Source organism: Psammomys obesus, unplaced genomic scaffold (genome assembly GCF_907164565.1).
Source record: "Psammomys obesus unplaced genomic scaffold, mPsaObe1.curated_primary_1811, whole genome shotgun sequence".
Classification (NCBI taxonomy): Eukaryota; Metazoa; Chordata; class Mammalia; order Rodentia; family Muridae; genus Psammomys; species Psammomys obesus.
The window spans coordinates 902725-926433 of record NW_026592732.1 but is presented as its reverse complement, the minus strand read 5'-3'; the positions used below and the strand labels follow the sequence as shown (position 1 = coordinate 926433).

At 52.0% G+C, this 23709-nt stretch overlaps 1 protein-coding gene across 1 annotated transcript in view; it reads left to right on the top strand.

Annotated features, from left to right (window-relative positions):
• Arhgap35 (Rho GTPase activating protein 35) overlaps positions 1-18119 on the top strand; it is a 104902-nt gene extending 86783 nt beyond the window's left edge. The window contains exons 4-7 of the mRNA XM_055615662.1: positions 5638-5715; positions 6962-7093; positions 14471-14576; positions 15141-18119. Of these exons, the coding sequence (XP_055471637.1) occupies positions 5638-5715; positions 6962-7093; positions 14471-14576; positions 15141-15498 (674 nt within the window). The 3' untranslated portion in view covers positions 15499-18119. The remainder of the gene's footprint in view (positions 1-5637; positions 5716-6961; positions 7094-14470; positions 14577-15140) is intronic.
• The last annotated feature ends 5590 nt before the right edge of the window (positions 18120-23709 follow it).

Sequence of the window (23709 nt, the reverse complement as noted above, 5' to 3'; positions counted from 1 at the left end):
AGGCTTGAGCAGAAGAATCACCATGAAGTTAAGGCCTGCCTGGGCTACGCAGCAAGACACCATCAACTTGGAGGCAGTCATCATTGTTGGCAGCAGCATTTGAAAAAACTGGAAATGTAGCTCAGTTGGTAGGAATTTTGCCCATCAAGTATGAGGCCTATGGTGACACAGCACTCAGGAATAACTAAAGGCCAGTCTGGGTTATATGATACCCTGTCTCAAAAACAGATCAACTCAAAGAGGTGGCAAATAGGCCGTTGGCAACAGTACAAAAAAAAAAAAAAAAATCAGAAGCTACACAGACAGCTGAGATGGCTCAGCAGCTAGGAGCTCTGCAGCTTTTACAGAGGACTTGGCATTTGATTGAGAGCAGCCACATGGTGGCTCACAGGCATTTATAATGATGGTTGCGGGGGCTCCAATGCTCCCCTCTGGTCTCAAGGGGCGCTAGACACTTAGGTGGTACACATACTTACATGTAAGCAAAACACTCAGAACATGATGTAAATAAGTTTAAAAGTTTAGAAAAGAGGCCAGGCGTAGTGACATACACCCGTAATCCCGGCGCTCTGGAAGAGGCAGAGGCAGACGGCTCTCAATGAGTTCAAGGTCGGTGTGGTCTACAGATGGAGTTTCCGGGCAGCCAAGGCACAGAGAAACCCTGCCTCAAACACAAGCACACTTTAGAAAAGAACAGAGAACCTAAGTTTGGTTCTGAGCACTCACATCATGTGGCTCCCCTGAAACTCCCAACTTGAGAGGACCTGGTGCTCTGGCCGCTGAGGGCCAGTATGCTCACATGCACATACTTGTGTACAGACACACACATGTTTGTTTAGGTTTTTGTTTTGAGACAGGATCACTGTGTCCTCCTGCCTGTGCTCCCTGTAGTCAAGGCTAGCTTTGAACTCACAGAAATTCTCCTGCCTCTGCCTTCCAGTGGTTGGGATTAAAGGTGTGTGCCCCATGTGGTTCATACACGTAATTTAAGTTTTCAATTAAGCTGTTTCAAGGTGGGGGGGGCTGGTGTGGGCTTTTGTTTTTGTTTTCAAGACAGTTTCTCTGGGTAGCCCTGGCTCTCCTGGATCAGGCTGACCTTAAACTCGGAGATCTGCCTGCTTCTGCCCCCCAAGTGCTGGGATTAACGTTGTGTGCCACCAGTGCCCAGCAAAGGGGTTAAAGAAATTATTTTCTGAGGAGATGCCCGGGAGCCCAGCTGGTGCATGAGCTTAGTGGATCATAAGCCCAGTATGGCCGCTGCCAGGGAGGAGCCCTGTCCCCAAACAGACCATCCTGCCCTGAGCTGAATCTGCCTACCCAGTGGTCACTGTCCGTGTGGAAGAATAAATGTCATCACCGGCTCACAGTTGAATGGGGTATGCAGTATACACTGGGATAGCATGACCAAAGTCGTGCCCTCTGTGACCAGGCGATGCTGTGTTTGTTGCTCTTGATTCTGTGGGGCCAAAGGTCCATGGGCGTTTAGCTTTTTAGATTGGAACTGGTGGCCTGTTTTCATGTTTGTCAGAGTTCACCTGCCGGTCTAGGGCCCTAGAACACATAAAGCCAAGGGATTTTATCCATCTGATGGCCTCTCGGCAGCATTCACTGTGTTTGCCAACATTGAGGTGCCTAGCTCTCAGGAGCCTGTAGACTGGGGGGTGCCCCCCCAGCCCATACTGTCACTAGGGTGGCATCCTCGGTGCCCTTCTGCTAACCATGTGCAGTGGTGCATGCCTGTAATCCTAGCACTCCAGGAGTTCAAAGATAGCCTGGTCTTCCAGGACAGCCAAGGCTACACAGAGAAAGCCTATCTGGGGGATGGGGGAGATTGTGGTATTCAGAAGGGACAGTTTCTTCGGCCGCAGAACCCATCTCAGTTCTCACAGTGCTGGCTTAGATGTGTACTCACTATGGCAGAGGACTTCCCTCCCTGGAAGTCCAGCTGGAGAATGGACTGTAAAGCCAGCAGTCAGGAAAGCCTTTCTCCATGGCAAAACAGAAATGATCATGAGGTTTTGTTTCGTTTTCATATTTCCTTTTGCTTTTCTATGTGTATGAATGTTTCGGCATGCATGTGTATATGTGCCCAGTGTTGAAGGAAGCCAGAAGCAGGCATCAGATCCCCATGGAGCAGAGTTAGAGACAGTTGGCCACCATGTGGAAGCTGGGCACCAGACCTGAGTCTAGTCTAAAAGCAGCAGATTGAGCCAGGCATGGTGGGGCACACCTTCCCGCTCTTGGGAGGCAGGAAGCAAGTGGACCTCTCTGAGTTCCAGGCCAGCCTGGTCTACGAGTTCTAGGACTACTAAGGTTAACACAGACAGAAACCTTGTCTCAAAACAACAACAACCAAAAGGGGGGGTGGGGGCAGCAAGTGTGCTTAAGTGCTAAGCCAACACTCCAGCTCTAACGTTATGTTTCTGTGGTTTGGTTATTTTTTTTAATTTATTTACTTTTAGTTTATGTACATTGGTGGCCTGCAGTATGTCTATGAGTGTGTCAGGTCCACTGGAACTGAGGTACACACAGCCGTGAGCTGCCATGTGGGTGCTGGGAATTGAACCCGCATCCTCTGGAAGAGCAGCCAGTGCTCTTAACTGCTGAGCCATCTCTTCAGCCCCTTTGTTGTTTGGTTTTGTTGGTTTTTTGTTTGGTTTTGTTTTTTTTTTTTTTTTAATGATTGTTCTTAAATTTTTATTTATGGTTAATTTTATTGTTTTTACTTGGGTTTTGGTTTCAAACAGGGTCCTACTTTGTAGCCCTAGCTGACCTGAAATTTACTGTGTAGACCAGACTGGACTCAAACTCAAGAGTTTTTCCTGCTTCTGCCTCCTGACCATGTGCCACCGCCATCCATCAGCAACTGGATTTCTTTAGCCAGGAATTCAAAGCCAACCTGGCAACAAGACAATACACAGTCTCAAAAATAAATTCACACCATGCATATAGTATTGTTATTTATTCCTGTCTTAATTTCAAAAAGTAACAGAGTCCTTAGTGTCCTGCAAACGGCACAGGAGCCATGTTAAGTTCCTTACAACAGGAACCCAAATGAGTGGCAGCAGCCTTGGCTTCCAAATGTAATAGTACATCTACAGGAGGAAAAGTGATGGCATCTGCATCAAAAATCCTGAGAGAAGCTCATGTCGACACCATCGCCAAGAATGCTGCTCTCTTTACCTAGGACCTTGATTTACTAAATCTAAGCAGCCTTCAGGAAGCTTCATCTTCTAGAGGTGACAGATCCCAGGGCTGTACCAGCCCCTCGCTGAGGTGTCTACGCTTGCTCTGTGTAACAAAGATTCTCCTCTGTTGTGTGGACATTGCCATTCCATTCAACATCAAGGGAGTTCACTCAGTGGGTCTGATGGTGGTTGATGGCCCAGGAAGCTGTGCACAGGCATGGCACTATCTCCTGCGAGCACCCATGCCTGGTCTCCTCTGAAGAGATCCTGAAGAAGTCGAGAAGGAAGAACAAACACGGCTGTGACTAATGTTGTCAGGGAGAATGGACCGAGGTGGCATCCTGCTCTGACGCTGTGCAGCTGCCTCTGTGCCTGACCCAGCCACTGAGGTCCTATTACTCAAGCCAGTGAATGAGTTGGAGCTATCACTGAGGTGTTCTGCAAACACTTGAAAGAAAGAAAAAAAAAAAAAAAAGATAGGTAGAAAATATTTTCTTTAAACAAAGTAATGGGAGGGTCAGACCTCTTTCAAGTGCAAAATGAGAAGCATTGCAGAGGGAAATCAGCAGCATTAATACTAAGAAATAGATCTAGACTGGGATCCTCGGGATACTTTGTGATGGAACATTTCCCCGGAGCAGTTCCTCCCCAGCACTGCAGAAACACAAGGAAAAGCTGCTTAAGGCTGGCTATCGGTGAAAGACTAGAAGAGCCTGCACAAGGGCACAACTGTTTCTGGAGTCCTTCCTTACACTGGGATCTTTAGAAATGTGGTGTGTGACCCACTTGTTTTGTGTTTTGGTTTTTTTATGGCGCTGAAGATCAAACCAGGGCAGGTGAGCTTCACTAAGAGCCTTTGCCTGCTGAGCTGTCTCACCAAGCTCATTTTTGGCTTTCTGAGACATGGTCTCACTCTGTCGTACTTGGAAACCTGGAACTCATTATGTAGCCCAGACTTGCCTTGAACTTGTGATCCTTCTACCTCTGCTTTCTACCTTCTAGAACTACAGGTGTGAACCACCATGCCTGGCTTTTTATCTTTATTTTTAATAGAAAAGCACTCATGCTGGAGAAACAGTTTGGTGGTTAAGAGCACTGGCTGTTCTTCCGGGGGGGGGGGGGGGGGGGGCTAAGTTCAGGCAGCTCACAACTGCCTGTAACTCTAGCTTCGGAGCATCTATTGCCCTCTTCTGCATACTGTGGGCACTGCACTCACAACACATCACACACATATACACACACACAACTAAACTAAGTATGTTACATGGGCTTTTCCCCCTGGACCCAAGCGCCCAGAATAATGACTCATGAGACTCAAAATATACAAATACATAAGCCATATAGTTAGGCTTACCTTTGACTAGCTCATAACTTAATATAACCCATTTATACTCATCTGTATTCTTCCACATGTCTGTCACATGGTACCTCTGCTCAGGTACCATTCGTCTGTCCTTTTTTCTCAGGTGGATGTCCCATATCGCATGCCTAGCTCTATTCCAGAATCCTTTCTGTCTGTCAAATGTCCCACCTCCTTTTTCCTGCCTCAGCTTTAGCTATAAAAGCTATAGCTTTTTATTAACAAGTGATGCTTCCATACAGACAAAAGATTCCGGCCACATAAGTGGTTTTTGGTTGTTTGTTTTTTTGTTTTGGAAGATAGAGGAGCTGGAGAAATGAGTCAGCAGTTAAGACTGTTCCTCCAGAGAACCCAGGTTCTGTTTGCCAGCACCTTTGGCTGTCTTTCATTAGCACCAGGCATGCAAGTGGTGCCTAGACAGACCCAAGCAAGACATAATGTGTTTGTTTTTAGTACAGTACTCAAGGCTGTACACATTAAAGTGTGGGTGGCATTGGTGGGTTATAATAATGCACAGCTTTAATCCCAGCACTCAGGAAACAGGGGCAGGTGGGTCTCTGTGAGTTTGAGGCCAGCCTGATTTATAGAGCAAGTTCCAGTATGTGGTAAGCCAAATGTAGTATCGAATGCCTGCAGTCACAGCACTTGGGAAGTTGAGACAGGGAAAACAGGTGTTCTAGACCAGACTGAACTATATGAGACCTTGCCTTTAAAGGAAAAGGAAGTGAAAAGAGTGGGAGCTAAAGCATCAAACAAGGGGCTGGAGAGATGGCTCAGTGGCTAAGAGCACTGCGTGCTCTTCCAGAGGACCGGGGTTCAATTCCCAGCAACCACATGGCAGCTCACAACTGTCTGTAACTTCAAGATATAACACCCTCACACAGACATACATGCAGACAAAACACCCATGCACATAAAATAAAAATAAATAAATTTAAAAATTTTAAAGCATCAAACAAGAAAGCACTGTTAGCCCTGCCTCTCCCTTATGGTGGGAACCTTGAGGACTCTCCAGACAGCCCCTGCCCCCATGTACAACCCACTCCACTCTCCAGCTCTGGTTCATAGGACCTGCTTCTCTCTCTGTAGGACTGAGCACGGAAGGCATCTACCGGGTCAGCGGGAACAAGTCAGAGATGGAAAGTTTGCAAAGACAGTTTGATCAAGGTAAGGCACAGCCTGGCTATACGTCACTGGTCCAAAGCAGATGCCGTGTAGGACTTGAACTGCCCTGTAGGGCTTGGGTGTTCTGGCCACCCATGAACCTGAACCTGAGCCCGGAGGTACTGCCGTAGAGACAGAGGCCACCTGTGGCCCCCGTGGGGGACCAGACCTGTCAACATACTGTCCTTGCCAAGGCAGTTCTCATTGCTGTCCACAGTCACCATTACAGGTTTCTCTGGTCCAGGCTCACTTGTCTGTAAGGCCCTTGCCTCCCTGGAGTGGGGCCAGGGTAATAGCATTTGAATAAATGGTCCAGTCTGTTTTGACAGGCCAGAGGTGTGCACATCAACCACATTTCTCCTCAAAATGGCCCTGTGGGAAAGAAAAGTTGGGGAACATGTCAAGATAACTAAGGCACTGGGCTGCAGGTCCCAAGCTGAACTCTTAGTCACACCAGCTTTGGGTGGGGCTGCCCTGCGTCTTTGTTAGGTCAAGTGTGAGAGGCTCCCAGCTAGGAACTCAGCTCTTAATGTGCGAAAGGTCCACACTGAATGCAAAGCTATACCACCAGTGCCAGAGCATGCCGTGAAATCCTCTGAGCTAGCAGCCAGAGAGTGAGTACGTGGAGGGCCAGGAGAGACAGCAACAGTGACACCCTGAAATTAATTACATGTCACTGTCTGAACATCAGGAAATACGTTCTGATAAAACTCATCTTCACTGGGCACGTGTCAAATGATGTGCTTACACTAAGACACAGTGTCACCAGGTGGAATTATCTGTTAGGATCTTTGCTGACCAAAGTGGTCAAGTGGTACATGACTGTTCCTGTAAGAATCTAAGCAACTGGTCGTCCAAAGAGAGGCACTTAATGTCCATCTGTAACAGTCTTACAGAGTCAAGCAAGCAGCGAGTCCTAGGGAGACCGAAAATGAGAACTCAGTGGAGCTGTGCGCTAGGAAGAACCAGGGTGGGGAAAATGAGGGATTCATCAGTATCTGCTTGAGCCAGTGACTATGTGGTTGGCAGGAAGGGGAGCCAGGAAAAAGCTGAAGCTCATCAGAACCAAGTGGGATGCGCAGGTAGCCTGGAGGACCCTGGTCTGCCACCCAGGCCATGTCTGCGAGCTCCGGCTGCCAGCTCCTCTGCAGGCTTGTGCTAACCCCAAGCCCCTGCCCCGGCAGCATCAAGCAGCATGCCTTCTGCCAGCATAGATGAGTCTGGCCTCACTTTCCTGGCTTGCTTTCAGACCACAATCTGGACCTTGCAGAGAAAGACTTCACCGTGAACACTGTGGCGGGGGCCATGAAGAGTTTCTTCTCCGAGCTACCGGACCCCCTGGTGCCGTACAGCATGCAGATTGACTTGGTGGAAGCACACAGTAAGTACAGATGCCAGAGAGGCTCCAGGCAGCCCTGCCCTGTCCCTCTGCTGTGACTGACCTCCCATGTTTGCCCTTAGCTTGCCCTTAGGGAGAAAGCTGGAACTCACTGTGGTGACGAAAATTATCCTGGACCCTTTCCTGAGCTCTCTTCTTCCTGTGACGAGGCCATACAAACTCTTGGAAAGTTTAAACACCTGGGACTGGTGTTTAAACCACTGGTGGCTCAGTGGTTAAGAACACTGGCTGCTATTGGACCGAGGTTCCGTTTCTAGCACCATGTTGCGGTTCACAGTCATCCATAACTGCTATTTCAGGGGATCTAACACATGTGCTACACAGACATGCATGCAGGCAAAGCACACAAAGGGAGGTTAATGTATCTTTTGAAAAGGAAAATTACGTGGACAGGGGAAGAGGGTGTCGGTGTCCAGAAGATCCCAAGGCCCTGCAGCATACGAGCACTCTGGGATTCTCTGTTACTTATTGGAGGTAGTGTCTTGTGTATCTTAGGGTACCCTCAGACTCCTTGTTTTGCTTGCACAACTTCCCATGGACTAGCATTATGGCACGTGTCTCCATATCTGACTTAGAATCTCTAGTTTTAATGCAGTCTCTAGGGCAACAGTTCTCAACCTGTGGGTTATGACCCTTTGGGGGGGGGTCAAACAACACTTTCACAGGGGTCACATATACAGTATTCTGCACATCAGATATTTACGTTAGGATTCCTAACAGTAACACAATTTTGGTTCTGAAGTAGTAATGAAAATCATTTTCTGGTTGGGGTCACCACAACAAGAGGAGCTGTATTAAAAAGTCAGAGCGTTAAGAAGGCTGAGAGCCGCTGTGTGACCGTTGTGTGTGGGTTTTCTCATTGTCTGCTCTTTTGGACAGTGTCACGTGCCATGATGGACCTGACCCCTTGGAGCTGCCCACCATAGAGCACTTGCTGCTATAATTGGGCCAAAGGAAGCCTTTGCTCTTGCAGGGGAGAACGGGAAGGCTAGAAACAGCAATTCCTCCACAGCTGCTGAAAGGAGTATCAATCTGTGGGTTTGAGGACAGCCAGATGCACATAGTACAGCCCTGCCTCAGAGAGACAGGCAGACAGAAAAGCCTTTCCAAGCACCAAGAAAGAGGTCACACAAGAAAAGGGAGCATGATCCTGGGCTAGCTCACCGCTGCTGCGTCAGGCAGGTTACGCTCAAGGCTGTGTTGAGATCATGGTCAGGTGGATTCCAGTCCTGGGCTCCTGCTCCTCTAAGGAAGCCGTCCCCAGCTGTGGAGGATGCAGGGCTCAGGTTACCTGCATGTGGTGTGACTTCACATCTGCTAGCCTCTCCTTTTTGCCCAGCTACCAAGGCTGGGAGGTGGCATTTAGCACCCACCAATGGGCAACCATCTCAGACTCTCACTGTCTCTCTGTGGGAAGTTAGAGGTTCAGGGGGCTTGCACTGCTTGGTACCCAGCTGCTGAAGACCCAGTCTTTGGCACATTGGCCTTGACCTGGCATCATCTAGGTGCGTGTTAAATACTGGCACCCATCAGCATGCCATTGTTTCTTTTTAAAAAGATGCCATGGCATCTTTTTATCTGGGGAGAGGCAGGAGAGGGTGCTGCTGATAGGAGGGCCACCCCCTTCCTCCAGTCTCTTCTGCCACCCACTCTAAGTTTTCCATAGTTCAGAAGGTGCTGCATAGCAGCCTGGGAGGGGTGGAGTCTCAACTTCCTCTCCATTATCTACTCTTTGGGCCCTGCTAGTCAGCTGGACTGCCTGTTGTCTGTCGTCCCTTGACAGCCTGACAGGAGAATGTAGAAGGAAGGGCTCCCGCTGACATGGTACCTCACAGCAGAAGCAGCCCATGGAGCTCAGGTCTCTGTGGATCAGGCTGGCTAAGATGAGTTAGATGCCAGGCAGTGGGAAAGTGGTCAACGGAAGATTGCTGTGCCCTGAGGAAGCACAGGTTTCCATGGCAGCAGCAACTTGACCAGCTCTTTGCACTTACTGGCTCAGAGTAGCTGTGCCTGTGTTCAGGCTTGCATGGGGTTCCACATCCCATGCAAGATCACTGTCTGACTGTTGTGTGTGCATCAGAACGCTATTGGAGTGGAAGCAGTGTGCTTGCTTGCCAGTTGTCTTCCCAGCTCAGTCAAGGCAACATGGCAACTGAAGTACTACTGCAGCTTGTGGATAGCTGCTCGCTGTGTGCAGCAGGCTCTGCTGGGTATTGGTGCATGCTCTTCATCATCAGTGAGGTAGAGGGGATTGTCTCTCCATGGTACAGAGGCGCCCAAGGCTCCAACAGTGACAGCTTGGCTGGAGGCCCAGGTCACACAGCTGAGGACTGGCAAGCTGGAACTTGAGTTCCTGCTTTCCCTGGGTGGAAGCTGATGTTCTCTGTAGAAAGACTCATGCAAGCTGAGCCACAAGTGCACAAAGCTCTGACGGGGAAGAGGCAGGGAGTAGTGGGAAGGAGGGGTCCTGAGCTGGGGCTTCAGGCAGGAGCTAGAGTTGTAGGCAGCCGGTGGGAGCTTTCTGTGCCCTCTCTTCACTGATATCTCAGCCCAGCCGGGACAGGTTTCCAGCCTACATGGCCTTTGTTTTCCTCTCCTGTCCTCCACCACCAGCGAGACCAATCACTTCCGTGTCCAGAGTCCCTCCAGTTCACCTGATTCCCACAAGCTGCCTTCTAGCTTCTGTGCTGACAGGAGTCCTAGACTAGGTCCACCTTGCTTCAGGGTTGCAAGCCAAGGACCTGTGGGCTGCCCTGTAGGTCGCCATCTGTCCAGATAGCTACTCTGTAGTGAGGCCCTGTGTCCCTTACTGTAGCTGACAGAGACAGTGGTCCTTGACAGACCGTGTATGGTTCTGACTGCGGTCTAATAGAGAAGAGACATTCCCAGCTTGCCGCTTGACCATGCCTCCAGAATAGTCTTGATTTTTCCATTCTGTGCCAAGCAGAAGTAGTCCCAGCCTGGCCTTCGCTAGAATCTTGTGTGCCACATAGAAGATCAGGATATACCTGGCCTGTGTACATTTCTCAAGCCCCTGCCAGACCTTCTCCTGCTGCATTACTACAAATATGCGGAGTTCCCAGCCCAGAATCCAGTTGACAGTAAGCAGCAAGGATGGGGACGGTGGATCAGGGTTCTTGCCACAAGAACCACAGTGGTCACAGCCAGTTCTTGAACCTTTTTGTTTTTTCTTAGTTTGGGTTTTTTTGGTTGGTTGGTTTTGATTTGTTAGTTAGTTTATTTTGGGTTTTTAAGACAAGATCTCACTATATATAAAATACATGCTGCCCTCAAACTCTGGATTGATTTTCCTCTCCCAGCTTCTCGAGTGCTAGAATTTCAGGTATGTCCCACTACGCTGGCTCTTTGTATGTTTTAAAGCCCTGATTGTGTCCACTGTGAGGGTGTTTGTAAGATCCCTGATTGTCATGACTTCCCTCTCTTCCTTACGGGTTCCCGAGGATGTTATCAGCTGCACTGTGTGTGTAGACTTACTCCACAGTGGTTAGCCTGGCCCTCCCCACAACCCTGCTTAATTCCTTCCAATGGCTGCAAGCATGGCAGCGGATCTGGTGCAGAGAGCAGAGCTGAAGTCCAGTCCCACTTTCTCCTGAGAGAGCAGCTGGAAAACAGTCCCGGGCACTCAAACACTGGGCAGACATAAGAATCCTCTGTCTCCCAGAAGACAAGTGATGCTAAATGAAATCTCAGTGTCAAGGATGGGACGCCTCCCTCCTGGCCAGAACAACACAGGACATTTCCATGATGCTTGGTGACCCATCATAACTGAATGATAACTTCCTGTTGCTGAAAGCACCACTCAATTTCAGGTGCGGGACGTAGATTTCAGCCTTAGCTGAGCAGAAAACTGCGGGCTAGCCTACATATTGCCAGGAGGTGCTGTGGGGGAAAGACAATACCAGTCCTGCCCAGAGCTCAACCCTGCGTATTACAATCCTGTTCTACCTGGCAATCCCTGCCCACTGGTTCAGTGACAGTTAGGGCTCTAACCAACTTCTTCCTGATTGGACATGTTAGGTGTGGGCCTCCTCCGTAGGAGGAGTGTCACGTCAGGTACTGTAAATATGTTCAGTAGCCCATGGCTGCAGATATCATGGGCAGAGTAAAAAGGGCAGTGGTGGAGTGGGGTCTGGCTGAGCGGTGCAGTGCTTGCCTAGCATGTGCCAGGTCCTAGGTTCTATCCCCAGCACCTTAAATAGGGATATCAGCCTTGCCTTGTGTCATAGGCCCAGGGCTCTCCTGGTGCTCCTCAGTGCTCCTGGATGCAGGGGGAGTGCAGGACAGGAACCAGCTGGGTCTTTCTTGAACTTCTGGCTCAAGAGGAGGGAGGGGCATGAATGAGTATCAGCAGCTCCAGCATCACCCCAGAAAAGAAAGAAAGGAAACAGCCATCATTACTGCTGCTCAGGTGGGAAGGCCAGATCAGTTTCCTAAGTGCCTAGGTGAAACTTCTGTCTGTGACATGCTGCCACACAGGGGCCTGAGGAGAAGACACACTGCTGTGCTCATGTCGTAGGACCCTGCATGCTTGGCTCTGAGAGGGGTACACTTGTTCTAGTAAGTGAAAGTGAGCCATGCTCATTGTGTTCTGGTGTTCTCTTCCCTGGCTTCCTTAACACTCAGGCTGCAGGTCAGGCCTGGACGCTGAACCACTGAAACAACTCTGGGTAGTCACTTCAATTCCTGGGGCTTCAGTCACCTGACAGCCAGACAGCTCTCATTGCTCGGGTTCCCTGCTGGTCAGACAGCACCAGGCCCTTAGCATGTGCCCAGCTCTAAGCTCACCTTGAACCTCTTGCTGCTCCTGGTCTCTTTCACAGACAGGAGGCTGAATGATCCTCGGGCATCACTTGCCTCCAGATTCATAGCTTCAGGATGCTGGAGACAGGATTGGCAGACCACCTGAGTCAGGGTTGTGCCCGCCAGTTTGCCCCACGCTCCTCTGGGACTCATGTAGCCGTGGCCTGATGGTGTGACCTCTATTGTAAAGGACCCAGTAGGGAAGCCATGGCCTGACACACACACACACACACACACTTTTTTTTTTTTTTTTTTTAATTAAAAACATTTGTTTTGTTTTGTTGAGACCGGTCTCACTACGTAGCTCAGGCTGCCGTTGAATTCGGCATGTACACCAGGCTGGCATGAAACTCACAGAGATCCCCCTGCCTCTGCTTGTTTCCCAAGTTCTGGTGTGTAGCACCACACCCAGCTGAAAACAGATTTTGGGTTTAATACAAATAAGTTATAGATTCTCTTATCAGATCCTCCCCTCTTCCCCACATCCACCACACCCTTTCTTTCTCTTTCACTGGGAAACAAAACAGGCATCTAAGAAATAATAAGATAAAGTTAAACAAACGAGATTAAGACAGAACAAGCAAGCTAGCAGAAAAGAAGAGCCAAAGAAAAAGTTCAGGGAACAGATGCAGAGACACACATTGGCACACCACAATCCGGGAACACAGACTGGGGAGCCGTGCTCCATACGCAGAAGGACCTGCTGGGACTGCGGCTGACAAAGCATGGTGAGGCAGCCTCCCAAAGTTCCATTGAGTTCGTTTTGTGTTGGCCATCATCTGCTGGGCGTGGAGCCTACCTGAAGAGTGTGTTTCTACACCCAGTTAGACTCCAGTAGAGAAAACTGATTTTTCGTTTGTGAGCAGTTAGTTGATAGCTTCTGGGTTAGGAATGTGGGCTTTCTTACCCTATTTTTAATTGTTCTTACGATTTTGTTTGGTTTGTTGACACACGGTCTTATCGTATAGGCTCAAAGTCACAGTTCTCCTGTTTCAGCTTTCCAAGGGCTGGCATTACAGACGCACACCACCATGCCCAACATTACGTTGGCCTAAGAGGCATGGGGTGGCCAATCTTGCAATCTCCCAAGCGCCTGAAGCAGGAGGACATGGCAGTTTTAGTTATTGCTGAACTGTATCCAAGGAGGCCGTGCCCAACAAAAACCATGTAGTTTGGTTTTTGCTTTGTGGTGGGGGCTTGTATACATGTCTCCATGTGCACCCATGTGGAGGTCACGGAACAGGTTACAGGAGTCAGTCTTTTTCTTTTTTTAAGGTTTATTTATTATATATATGGTGTCCTGTCTGCAGGCCAGAAGAGGTCACCAGATGTCATTACAGATGGTTGTGAGTCACCACGTGGTTGCTGGAAATTGAAATCCGGACCTTTGGAAGGGCAGCCAGTGCCAGAGCCATCCCTCCAGCCCCTGCCCCCTTTTTTAAAGATATATTTATGCCTACATACCAGAAAAGGTCACCAGATCTCATTATAGGTGGTTGTGAGCCACCATGTGGTTGCTGGGAATGGAACTCAGGACCTCTGAAAGAGCAGTCAGTGCTCTTAACAACTCTGAGCCATCTCTCCAGTCCCCGGAGTCAGTCTTTTGTACCCAGCAAGTCCCAGGGATCAAGCTGAGGTCATCAGACTTGGCAAATAGTGCTTTTGCCTATGAGCCATTCCACTAGCACACCGTAAATCCACAGAGCAGTGACCACAATAATATCTTTCTGTGTGCAGAGGAATCTGAGTTCAGCAGGTGTCACTGTAGGTGGAATCTGGACCATTTTTGCCTCCCTGCCAGAATGAGCCAAACTCAGCTCAGTTCTGCAGCTGGTCCGTTCAAATCCCTGCTCTACAGCCATTCTGTCTGTTTCCTTGTTTCCCACCCTCAGAACAGGGCAGATTGTGGAGAGGACTGACCTGGTGTGCCATGGATGACATGCTTCCTGTCACAGCACATTAGAACTCTGGGCAGTAAGAACAGGAGCATGTGATCCCTTTGAGGAGCTGCATAAGAATCGCCCACTGTCTCAGCTCCTGCAACAGCACCATGTGCAAAGCTCCTCATGTCTGCAAGGAAGGACAGAGCCCTGGTCTTGTGGCAAACCCCCTCCTCCCATGGTCTGTCAGTGTGGGTGGGTGACAGCACCCTCCGTCTGGCCAGGAAGCAAGCAGTCTTTCTGCACTGGGGTGCCAGTCTCCAGGGGCAACCGCTGAGCAGAGAATGGTGTTCTTTATGGCGGAGCCTGGGGAGGGTTAGTCCTGGGCGGGGGCAGGAAGCCCAGGCATACAGTACTGCCCTTCAGCAGGGCCCTGGGACATAGCAGCGGCCTGGACCCCAGTCCAGGTGTGCGGCCGTGAGTGCAGGCTCTGAGCATGAGAGGAGAGGAGGATGGGGCTGCCTTCCCAGAGGATTTCCAGGCTGCGCCTGGTGGCCACCAGCCACCAGCCATGTCCTACCAACTGTCTCATCCCTACTGTGCCCGCCGAGAACGCCCTACAGACTCAGCCCTGAAAGCCTTTCATCTTCTCTCTCAGAAATCAACGACCGGGAACAGAAGCTACATGCTCTTAAGGAGGTGCTGAAGAAATTCCCAAAGGAAAACCACGAAGTCTTCAAATACGTCATCTCCCACCTGAACAAGTAGGTTCCAGTGCTGCTGGTTGGTGTTCCTCCTGTGTAAACGGGCATCTTGGGTTAGTTGACTGAGACAGTAGAGCAGGCCAGCAGCCTACTGCAGCAGCCATAGCTAGGGCCCTTGGCATCCTTAGTTTTCACTCTGGCTCTGGCTCTGGCTCCTAGTTTCTCTGGCAGGTGCTTGTGCCTTCAGAAATTTCACAGAAGCAAAAATGCCAAGAGCTTGTCACAGGTGCTCCTCGTCCACGACTCCGTACTGGAGTGAGGCAGCTCACGTAGCAGAAGGGGTGCCTTGGGGCAACGGCCTGTCCTGCAGGCAAAGCATCTAAGGGTCCCAGGTTTGTCCACTTGTGGTGAGCCTTTGGCAGAGGAGCAGTGTTTTGATCCGTGCACTAACTTCTGCCCACTGCAAGCATCATTACCACTGTGGTGGGTGGTCTGTGCGCTGTGCCTTCTAGGGGCCCTGTAGGGCGTCTTCAGCTGGTGGCAGGTTCAGGCTGAGGACGGGTAGGCAGGAAGGGCGCCCCTGAGCCCTGTGCACATCTGACCAGGCTTCACTGTCCTCTGCAGAGTCAGCCACAACAACAAGGTGAATCTGATGACCAGTGAGAACCTGTCCATCTGCTTCTGGCCCACCCTGATGCGGCCTGACTTCAGCAGCATGGACGCGCTCACAGCCACGCGCTCCTACCAGACCATCATTGAGCTCTTCATTCAGCAGTGCCCCTTCTTCTTCTACAACCGGCCCATCAGCGAGCCTCCCGGGGCCACGCCTGGCTCCCCTTCAGCTGTGGCTCCCGCTGTCCCCTTCCTCACCTCTACACCTGCGACCAGCCAGCCGTCGCCTCCCCAGTCACCTCCCCCAACCCCGCAGTCCCCGATGCAGCCATTGCTGTCCTCTCAGCTCCAAGCCGAACACACGCTGTGAGCCACCACAGCCCGGAGGCAGAGAACACTTGTCTTCATGGGGGGGCATTTGGCCTTGAACAAAAACCAGGTCTCCCTGGGGTGGAGGTCGCAGCCAAGCGCCTTCTTAAGACTTCAGTGGTGGCAGGAGCCAGCGTCCACCATGGCTGGCAGTCCAGCAGCCTGCAGCCTGCTCTTCACCTGGCCCTGGCTGTGGCAAGCTGTGAGGCCTCAACGTTGGCCTGACCGCTGAGGACTGGACTGACCAGACAGTGGTCTCGCCACCCTCACTGCTCCCTGGCCCCTTGCCCAACCTGTCTGCCTGCACCAGCGTCAGGCCCCACCGCCAGGACCTCACCCCAGCCTCTGCCAGGGGCAGAGGCTGCACCCAGCAGGGCTGGCCCCTCTAAAGAGGACACTTCCCACAGTTTGTCCTCACTCGTTTTCCATACCTACACACACCGGTGGTGGGGTCCTTGGGAACATGTGGGCTATGGCTCTGCTACCTAGTGGTACACACTGGGTCACTCATGGCCCAGCAGCACATCAAGAGGAGAGCTCTGTGCCTAGACCCAGTGTGTAGCTTCCTTCCAACCCTTCCCAGGTTCTGCTCCATTCCCTGCAGGAAAGGAACCCTGGAAGACAGTGGGACCCTCCACACCGTCGGAATGACAGAAGGCACGGAAGGCAGACCTCGAGTTTCTCCTCTCACCTGCTGCGTGGCCACTGTCTGTGTGTTACAGCCGAGCAAGGACACCTGGGCAGTGACTGCAAACCCACTGTCCCCACCTGAGAAGACAGAGCCCTTGGATTGTCGCCCCCCCCCCCTGCTGCCAGCCAGACACTACACAGACCACTACAGGTGTGCACGCGGCTCCCGGCGGCTCCCTTCATCCCGCCTGCGGGCTGCGAGTGGCGAGGCGGACTCCAGGGCACGGGCAGGTGGCTCCTTCCAGAAATGATCATCTGGTTAGGGTTCCTGTTCTCAAGCATAGGCGCTGGGCCTGGCCCATAACCACCCCACACTCACCCAGCCCTGCCGCTCCTGCAGCAGCCCCCCACACTCTGCCCGTGACGTGGCAGCCCTGGTCGGCTCCTGCCTCTGCCCCCACGTCAATCTAAGCACTGGGCCATGAAATCTGACACTAAGGTACCGTGAGCATAGGAGGGGCATGGGTTGCACCATTGCACTTTAGAAATAGCACGTGGGTGTGTTCTCAGGCCCCAAGTGGCCTGCCACCCTGCCTTTACCTCTGTAAGGCAGGAGAAGGGTCACTGGTCTCTGGCCCAGGTTCTGCCTAACGAAGCTGGCTGTCCCCCTGTCTCTAGTACATAAGGTGCTTGTAGACACTAAGCTGCCCCTGCAAAGTCTTAACGTCCAAGACAAAACCAAACCCAAGGTACAAACATAATTGTTTCCTCCTGGGGCTCTGTGTTGGGTGCTGTGGGCCTGGAGTCAGTGGGAATGTAGTGTGTGTGGCGTCCACTGAGGTTTTCGGACAGTCCCCTGCCCTGGCTTTACACGCTGGGCCCCAGGCTATTGAAATGGCTTCCATTCAGTAGCTTCTGTGTTGGGTCTTCAAAGAGGTGGAGGTGGAGCCATCGTCCTGCTTGGAACAGAGTTGTAAGGCAGACCACGGGTCTGTGAGGCTGCTGCATGTGCCTGCTACGGAATGTGGGTGGTGGGTAGCAGGCAGAGAGGCGGGCACCTGGCCAGCAGGGCCCTGCTTGGATCCTCCCCTGGCAGACACTAGGCCGGAACACCTCACTCCTGCTTCTTCAGGCACTCTGAGTGGCCTTCCCGCTCGTGGCACGGCAACCTGGGGAACTACAACAGGGAAGCAAGCACTCGACTTGGGTGGGTGTGCTGTCAGAGGCCTCAAATGGGTGGCCAGGTCAGCTGCTGTCCTGCCCAGAAAGTAGCCCTGGCAGTGTCCTCAGCCTGATGCCACCCGACAGCACCATGGCTTCCCAGGCTGGGGTTCGTGCGGCACATGGGGTGGTGTAGTTCCTTTTGCACTTTCCCACCCTTCTCATCTCGCCCTTTAAGGAACATGGAAAGGTCTGTCCTCTGAGTCTGCCCCCTCCCACTCCCTTTTCCCCAGCCAAGGCAGGGAGGAGCAATAACAGACTTCTTAGAACCCTTACACTATCTCCACCATTCCCCGGGGTGAGGAGCAGCTTGCGGGCTGGAGGAGTCAGCGAGCCCTCCCGTGGTCTGTGGGAGGAGTCCTTGAAGGCGTGCATACCCTACGTCCCTAGTGAGAACCCTGCAGGTCCCTTGCTCTGCCCCCTCGCCCTAAGGTTTAGCAGTGGGTCACCTGTGATCCTCGTGCCCCAAAGGCCCCTACAGATGGCAGGTGGAGGAAGGCAGTCCTCCGGTCCACATCCGCATGCTCGTGGGGAGGGAGCAGGCTTGACTTGGGTCGGTCCAGGACTGCCCCAGCCAGGGACGCTACAGAGGCCAAGGCTAGAGGTCCTACGTGCTCTCTTCCCTCTTCACCCAGCCACGAAGACACCCAAGTAGTGGAGCCAGGACCTAAGTTATTGTTCACGCTGAAGAATCATGTTCCCTGTGTACATTTTAAGTAAAGGAACCGTCTCGGGATTGTATGGGAATAAAACTTGAAAATTTGGAATAGTGCTGCTGTCGGCTTATTTTTCTGGTACTTGTATTTTCACATGTTAAATGATTTTATTGTGTTGGATTAACAAATATTTTGAGTTTCCTGAGAACGAACAGGAACACTTAATGGTTATTGAAGTGTTAGTAGTCTGGCTGTGTGCCCAAACTTCTGTTCCGCAGCAAGAGTAGAAACCTGTCTGTGAAGCAAGTGTAACGATTTCCTTTGTCATGGGGCTCGGACCAGGGCCTCTGGCTGGTGTCAGAGTGCTGCTTCATTCCCAGCCTGCCTTCCTTTACTTCCTTCCTCCCTCTCTCCCTCCCTTCCTCCCCCTTCTGTCTGAGCACCTCATGAGTTTCTGAGGCTCCAGCCTGTTTAGTGCATGGGCAGCCAACCTGGCGGCCAGGGCATCTCTGTCTGAGGTGTTTTTGTTTGGTTTTGTTTTTTAAAATCATGTATTTGCTACAAAGTATTGTAATTGTCTCAGTGGGAATGGTGTAAAAAAAGAAATGAAAAGGCCTTATGTGATATGTACCATAGTTAATAAATCAATCTTGTAAAAAGAAAAAACTAAACTAAAATAAACATAGGCCTGAGAGAAATGAAGGCTGCAGTCTCCTGCAGCCAGGGCTAACCGGGGCAGTCTTCCTACCCCACCCCCCCCTCTACAGAAGTCTGAGGCCCACTGGCTGCCAAAGGCTTTGGGTAAGGCCCTGGAGGCCCGCCTCCCAAAGGAGCCACCACAAGAGCGCTGGCACCCAGCCCCCAGCATCTTGTTGGAGGCGCAGCTGGACGTGGTGTACGAGGCGAAAGGGCTACCATTGCCGTGCTCCCTACAGACCTATGGTTTGCACTCCGTTTTGAGGTAGTCTCCCCTTGTAGCCCTGGCTCGCCTGTAGCTCACAATGTAGACCAGGCCGCCCCTGACTTGAGAGCTCTCCACCTTTGCGTGGCCTCTGGAGCGCTGGTGTTAAAGGTGTACCGTGTCCAGCCTGTAGACCAGCTGTTTGAAACATTCGTATGCGAGGAGGTTTTACATGTCAGTGAGTGGATCCCGCAGGCCGCCATGAGGGCCCATCAGGAGCTTGTTGAAGTAGGGTCTCCCGGCATCCGGACCCTGGGTGGTGGCAGATGTCTGCCACCCCGGTATCCCTCTGCCTTCATTCTAGTGCTCTAGAATGTCACAGAATTCAAGCTTGCCTGCGTTCTGATGGGCATGCTTGTGTTCTGTCTAACTCTCTCCTTTAGGGCGGGAGCTTAGAAACTTCTCAAAGTATATGAAAACAACACCTCCAGGCAGCCTCAAACCTGAAACAAGCCTACTGCTGCCTCCTGAGTTTGTTTGGAAATGAGGTTTCTCCATGTAGCCCTGGCTGTCCCGGAACTCACTCTATAGACCAGGCTGGCCTTGAACTCAGAGAACTGCCTGCCTCTGCCTCCTGAGTGGGTGGGACTACAGGCGTGTGCCACTGTGCGTGAGTTTCAGGCAGTTGTGTGCCACGGAATGAATGAAACCTGGGTCCTCTGCGACCCTCTTAACCTCTGAGCCTCCCTTCCAGCCGGTTTCAGCTATTTGAGACATAAAGATTTTATCTGAATGTGTTTGTGGGTAAACGCAGTGTCAGTGGAGGCCAGAAGAGGGCATAGGATGTCCTGGAACTGGAGTTAGAAGGAGTTTTGACAGAACCAGGGTTCTGGTCCTCTATAAACAGTGCACTCTTGGCCACTCAGCCATCTCCAGACCCAAGACTGTTACTATGTAGCCCAGACTTGTGTACTCTGCATCTTCCTGCCTCCTGACTGCTGAGAGGACAGGTGTAAGCCACCACTCCCCTGACTCCACAGTTCCGGGGGGCTCCTCTGTGGCTCTGCTGTGCCCAGCCACAATGCCTTCACCTGATTCCCGGTAGGTGAAGTGGCCTTCAAGACTTGATCCCTGGGACCTTTACAGTTGTCACAGAGCCCAAGTTTGCCTGGATCTCATGATGTAGCTGAGGCTAGCCTTGAACTGATTCTCCTGCCTCCTTCCCAGGTACTAGGATTGCAGGTAGGCTACCCCACTCCCCCCTAGCTGGGAAGCTTCTCCAAGTGCGCTTGACTTGGCATTATTCAGTCTGTCTCATTTAACGCAGAGTCCCAGAGCTTGTGCTGCATGCCCGGCCCCAAAGAGCACAGCCACTCACAAAGTTCGCCTGTCCAGAGCCAACATCCCAGGCTGTACTCGAATGTACATACACGTAATCTTTTTGTTTGGGTTTTTGAGGCAGGGTTTCTCTGTGTAGCCTTGGCTGTCTTGGACTTGCTTTGTAGGCCAGGCTGGTCACGAACTCACGGTGATGCACTTGCCTCTGTCTCCCTGAGTGCTGGGAGTAAAGGCATGCACCACCATGCATGGTTCATACACATATACTTAAAATAAATCCATGAAAAACAAAACAAAACAGCCAAGCCTGGTGTTAAGGCCAGCCATCCTAGCTACTCAGGAGAGCTGCCCTTTCAGTCCTGCTTGGGCCATAGAGGAATTCAGGGCTTAGCAAGATTATCACAAAGTAAAAGAAGGGGCTAGGGCATGGCTCAGTGGTAGAGCCCCTGCCTAGAATCCCCCAGGGAGGGGCTGGGGTGTGGCTCAGTGGTAGAGTTTTCCTGGCATGCACAAGGCCAAAGGCTCAATCCTCAGCCTGCCAAATTAGTGGCAAACTATTCCATAGTAAATGGCAAAATATTAAGCCAAGTGTGGAAGCTCATCCCCACAAACAAAAAGCTGAGGTAGGAGGGTTGTGAGTTAAAAGACAGTTTGAGACCCCCATCTCAAAAAAAAGCAAAATCACCAAAATCAGAGCCCAGACCAGAAAAGATCTGAGTAAATCCTCGGCTGAGGTGCCGAGCTGAGGGTCGACTAGACTGGCGCACAGCGGGAATGTGAGCATGGACGTGAGGGGTGGGGTTCTGTGCATCTTACGGTCCGGGCAACAGAATCCACTGTGCATTGCAGGCCCGTGTGACCAGGGTTGGCGGCAGTCGGGCGCCTGCAGAAAATGCACTGCCGTGCTCCCTGTGGCCACCAGGGGTCAGCAGAGCATCGTCCTGCCGGCCGCGGGAGGGAGTGTGCAGTGCCAGAGCTTGAGGTCGGGGAACTCTATGAATGAGGAGCTCAAGAAGCGCCCCGCTCGAAAACGTTCTCAAAACCGGCCCTGGCATCGCAGTGTGTCACGTGGCGTTCGGGCAGGAGGGAATGACTCCCTCCCTCACCCCCTGTCTCAGCTGGCCGGTTCACCCACCGGCTCCCACTCCGACGCCAGGCCATCCACTGCCACTGCGTTAGCCGGAGGTCAGGGGCCAGGCCACACGGAGCTTTATAAACTAAGAAAACAAATCCTGGCTAGGTGCAGGGCTTAGCATTTGCAATCTTGGCCCTGGGGAGGCCGTGCAGGAGAGCCCCTGTTTAGGGCCAGCTTAAGTTAAGCAATACCTCATCTCAAAACATAGCAAGGAAGGGGCGAGCCTGACGACCTGACGTCCCCTACGTGGTGGAAAGAGGGAATGACCTTCCCCTGACCGCCACACACAACAAACAAACCAAGAAGCGCATGAATAAATAATAAAGGGCTGGAGAGGCCCCCGGAGGTAAAAAGGCCCTTGCTGTTCTTCCAGAAGTCAGGCACTGCGGCCCTCTTGTGGCCTCCAGAGGCATTGCATTGGACAAACATAAAATCTGAGACGGGGTCCAGCTTCCTGGAAAACTGGCTGCTCTTGCAGAGGACCCGGGTTGGAGTCCCAGCACTCACGTGGCGGCTCACCGGTCTGTAACCGTTCTGGGTGATCTGACAGCCTCTTCTGGCCTCCGAGGGCCCCCGGTATGCAAAGGTTCACAGACATACAATCGGGCAAAACACCCATGATGCGTGAAATTAAAACTAAAAAATTAGTATATTTTCAAATCAGTAGATTTTCTGGGCAGTGGGAGCACACACTTTAATCCCAGCGCCCAGTAGGGAGGCAGAGGCAGGTAGATCTCTGAGTTCAAGGCCAGCCTGGTCTACAGTGCTAGCTTCAGGACAGCCAGGGCTACACAGAGACACCCTGTCTCAAAACAAACAAACAAGGGGCTGGAGAGGTAGATCAGTGGTTGAGGGCACTGACTGCTCTTCCAGAGGACCCAGGTTCAAATCCCAGCACCCGTGTGGCAGCTCACAACATCCACCTGTAATTCCAAGATCTGATGCTCTCACACAGACATACATGCAGGCAAGGTGCACATAAAGGATAAAGGTCTAAAGGAGGGTGGAATAGGTTCAAAACAAACCAAGCCGGGAGGCAGAGGCAGGTAGCTAACAAAGCCAGCCGGGGCTCAGAGTGAGATCCTGACTCAAACAACAACACAGTAATAGTAACAGTGGTAGAAATGTGGGGTTGGCATGTGGCTCCGACGCTAGGGAGCTTGCCTGGTGTGCGTGGAGCCTGAGTTCGAGCCCAACAGTGTCTGCCTGAAAGACCCGGCCCACCTACAAGCGAGGCAGAGACGCCAGAATCGCCCCGAAGCTCAGGGCCCAGCTTGCCCGGCATGCCACGCCTGGCACCAACAAGCCCTTCCCGAAGGAGGTGGCGGGAGAGTCCTGGCAGCAGTCCTCTGACCTTCGGGTGCCCCCTGGCGACCCCGGACGGAACTTCAGCTCACTACAAGCAAGTTTTCCCCGCTCCCACGCTCCTCCCTCTGCCACACCCAGCTCCGTACGCCAGCCGACCCCGCCAGATCCAGATACATATGAATTCACGTATATATCACAAATGTGCCGCGCATACCCTTAATCCCAGAACAGGAGGACAGCCTGGCCTACATAACAAGTGCCAAGCCAGCCAGGGCTACAGGGGGAGACTGACTCGGAGCGAGGCAGGAGGAGGGAGCCCTTTCGGGCCGCCGCCCATCCTGCTCTCTCCCTGATAGGCCTCATCCACACAGACTGCCCTCGCCCCTCCCCTTCGGAGCCAACCCCGAGCGGCTGCAGCTGGAGCTGCACAGAGTGACACAGACCCCCGAAACGGAGCGTGTGTCTACAGGTTTGTGAGCAAATAACTTCCCAGCATGTGTGATATGCCAGGGCAAGCTAAACTCGGCACAGCTCAGCACCCACCCCTCACAGTTTTGGGCCGATTTCTTCGTATTTTTATGAGACTCCAAAAGATTTTGATCTGCAAGCGAACAAACGCTGCCGTATTTGAAACAGACAAATAAATCGGCCTGAAGCCTAGCAAGCTGGCTGCAAGGTCCCGAGCAGGAGGGACTAAAAAGATCCTCTGTCAAAAAAGACAGACGGACGACAGTCGGGGCAGGGTGCTACGCTGTTAATGCCGTCACTTAGTAGGCAGAAACAGGCAGGTTTCTGTGAGTTCAGGCCAGCCTGGTCTACATAGAGTTCCAGGGCTAGCTATGTAGTGACCCGGGTCTCTCAATTAAATAAAGAAATAGTGTAAGTGTGGCTTAGTGAGACTAGAATCCACCAAGAGGAGCTGGCTATGGCATACCTCAATGGTAGAGGAGTGCCTAGAATCCCCCAGTGAGGGGCTGGGGTGTGGCTCAGTGGTAGAGCCCCTGCCTAGAATCCCCCAGTGAC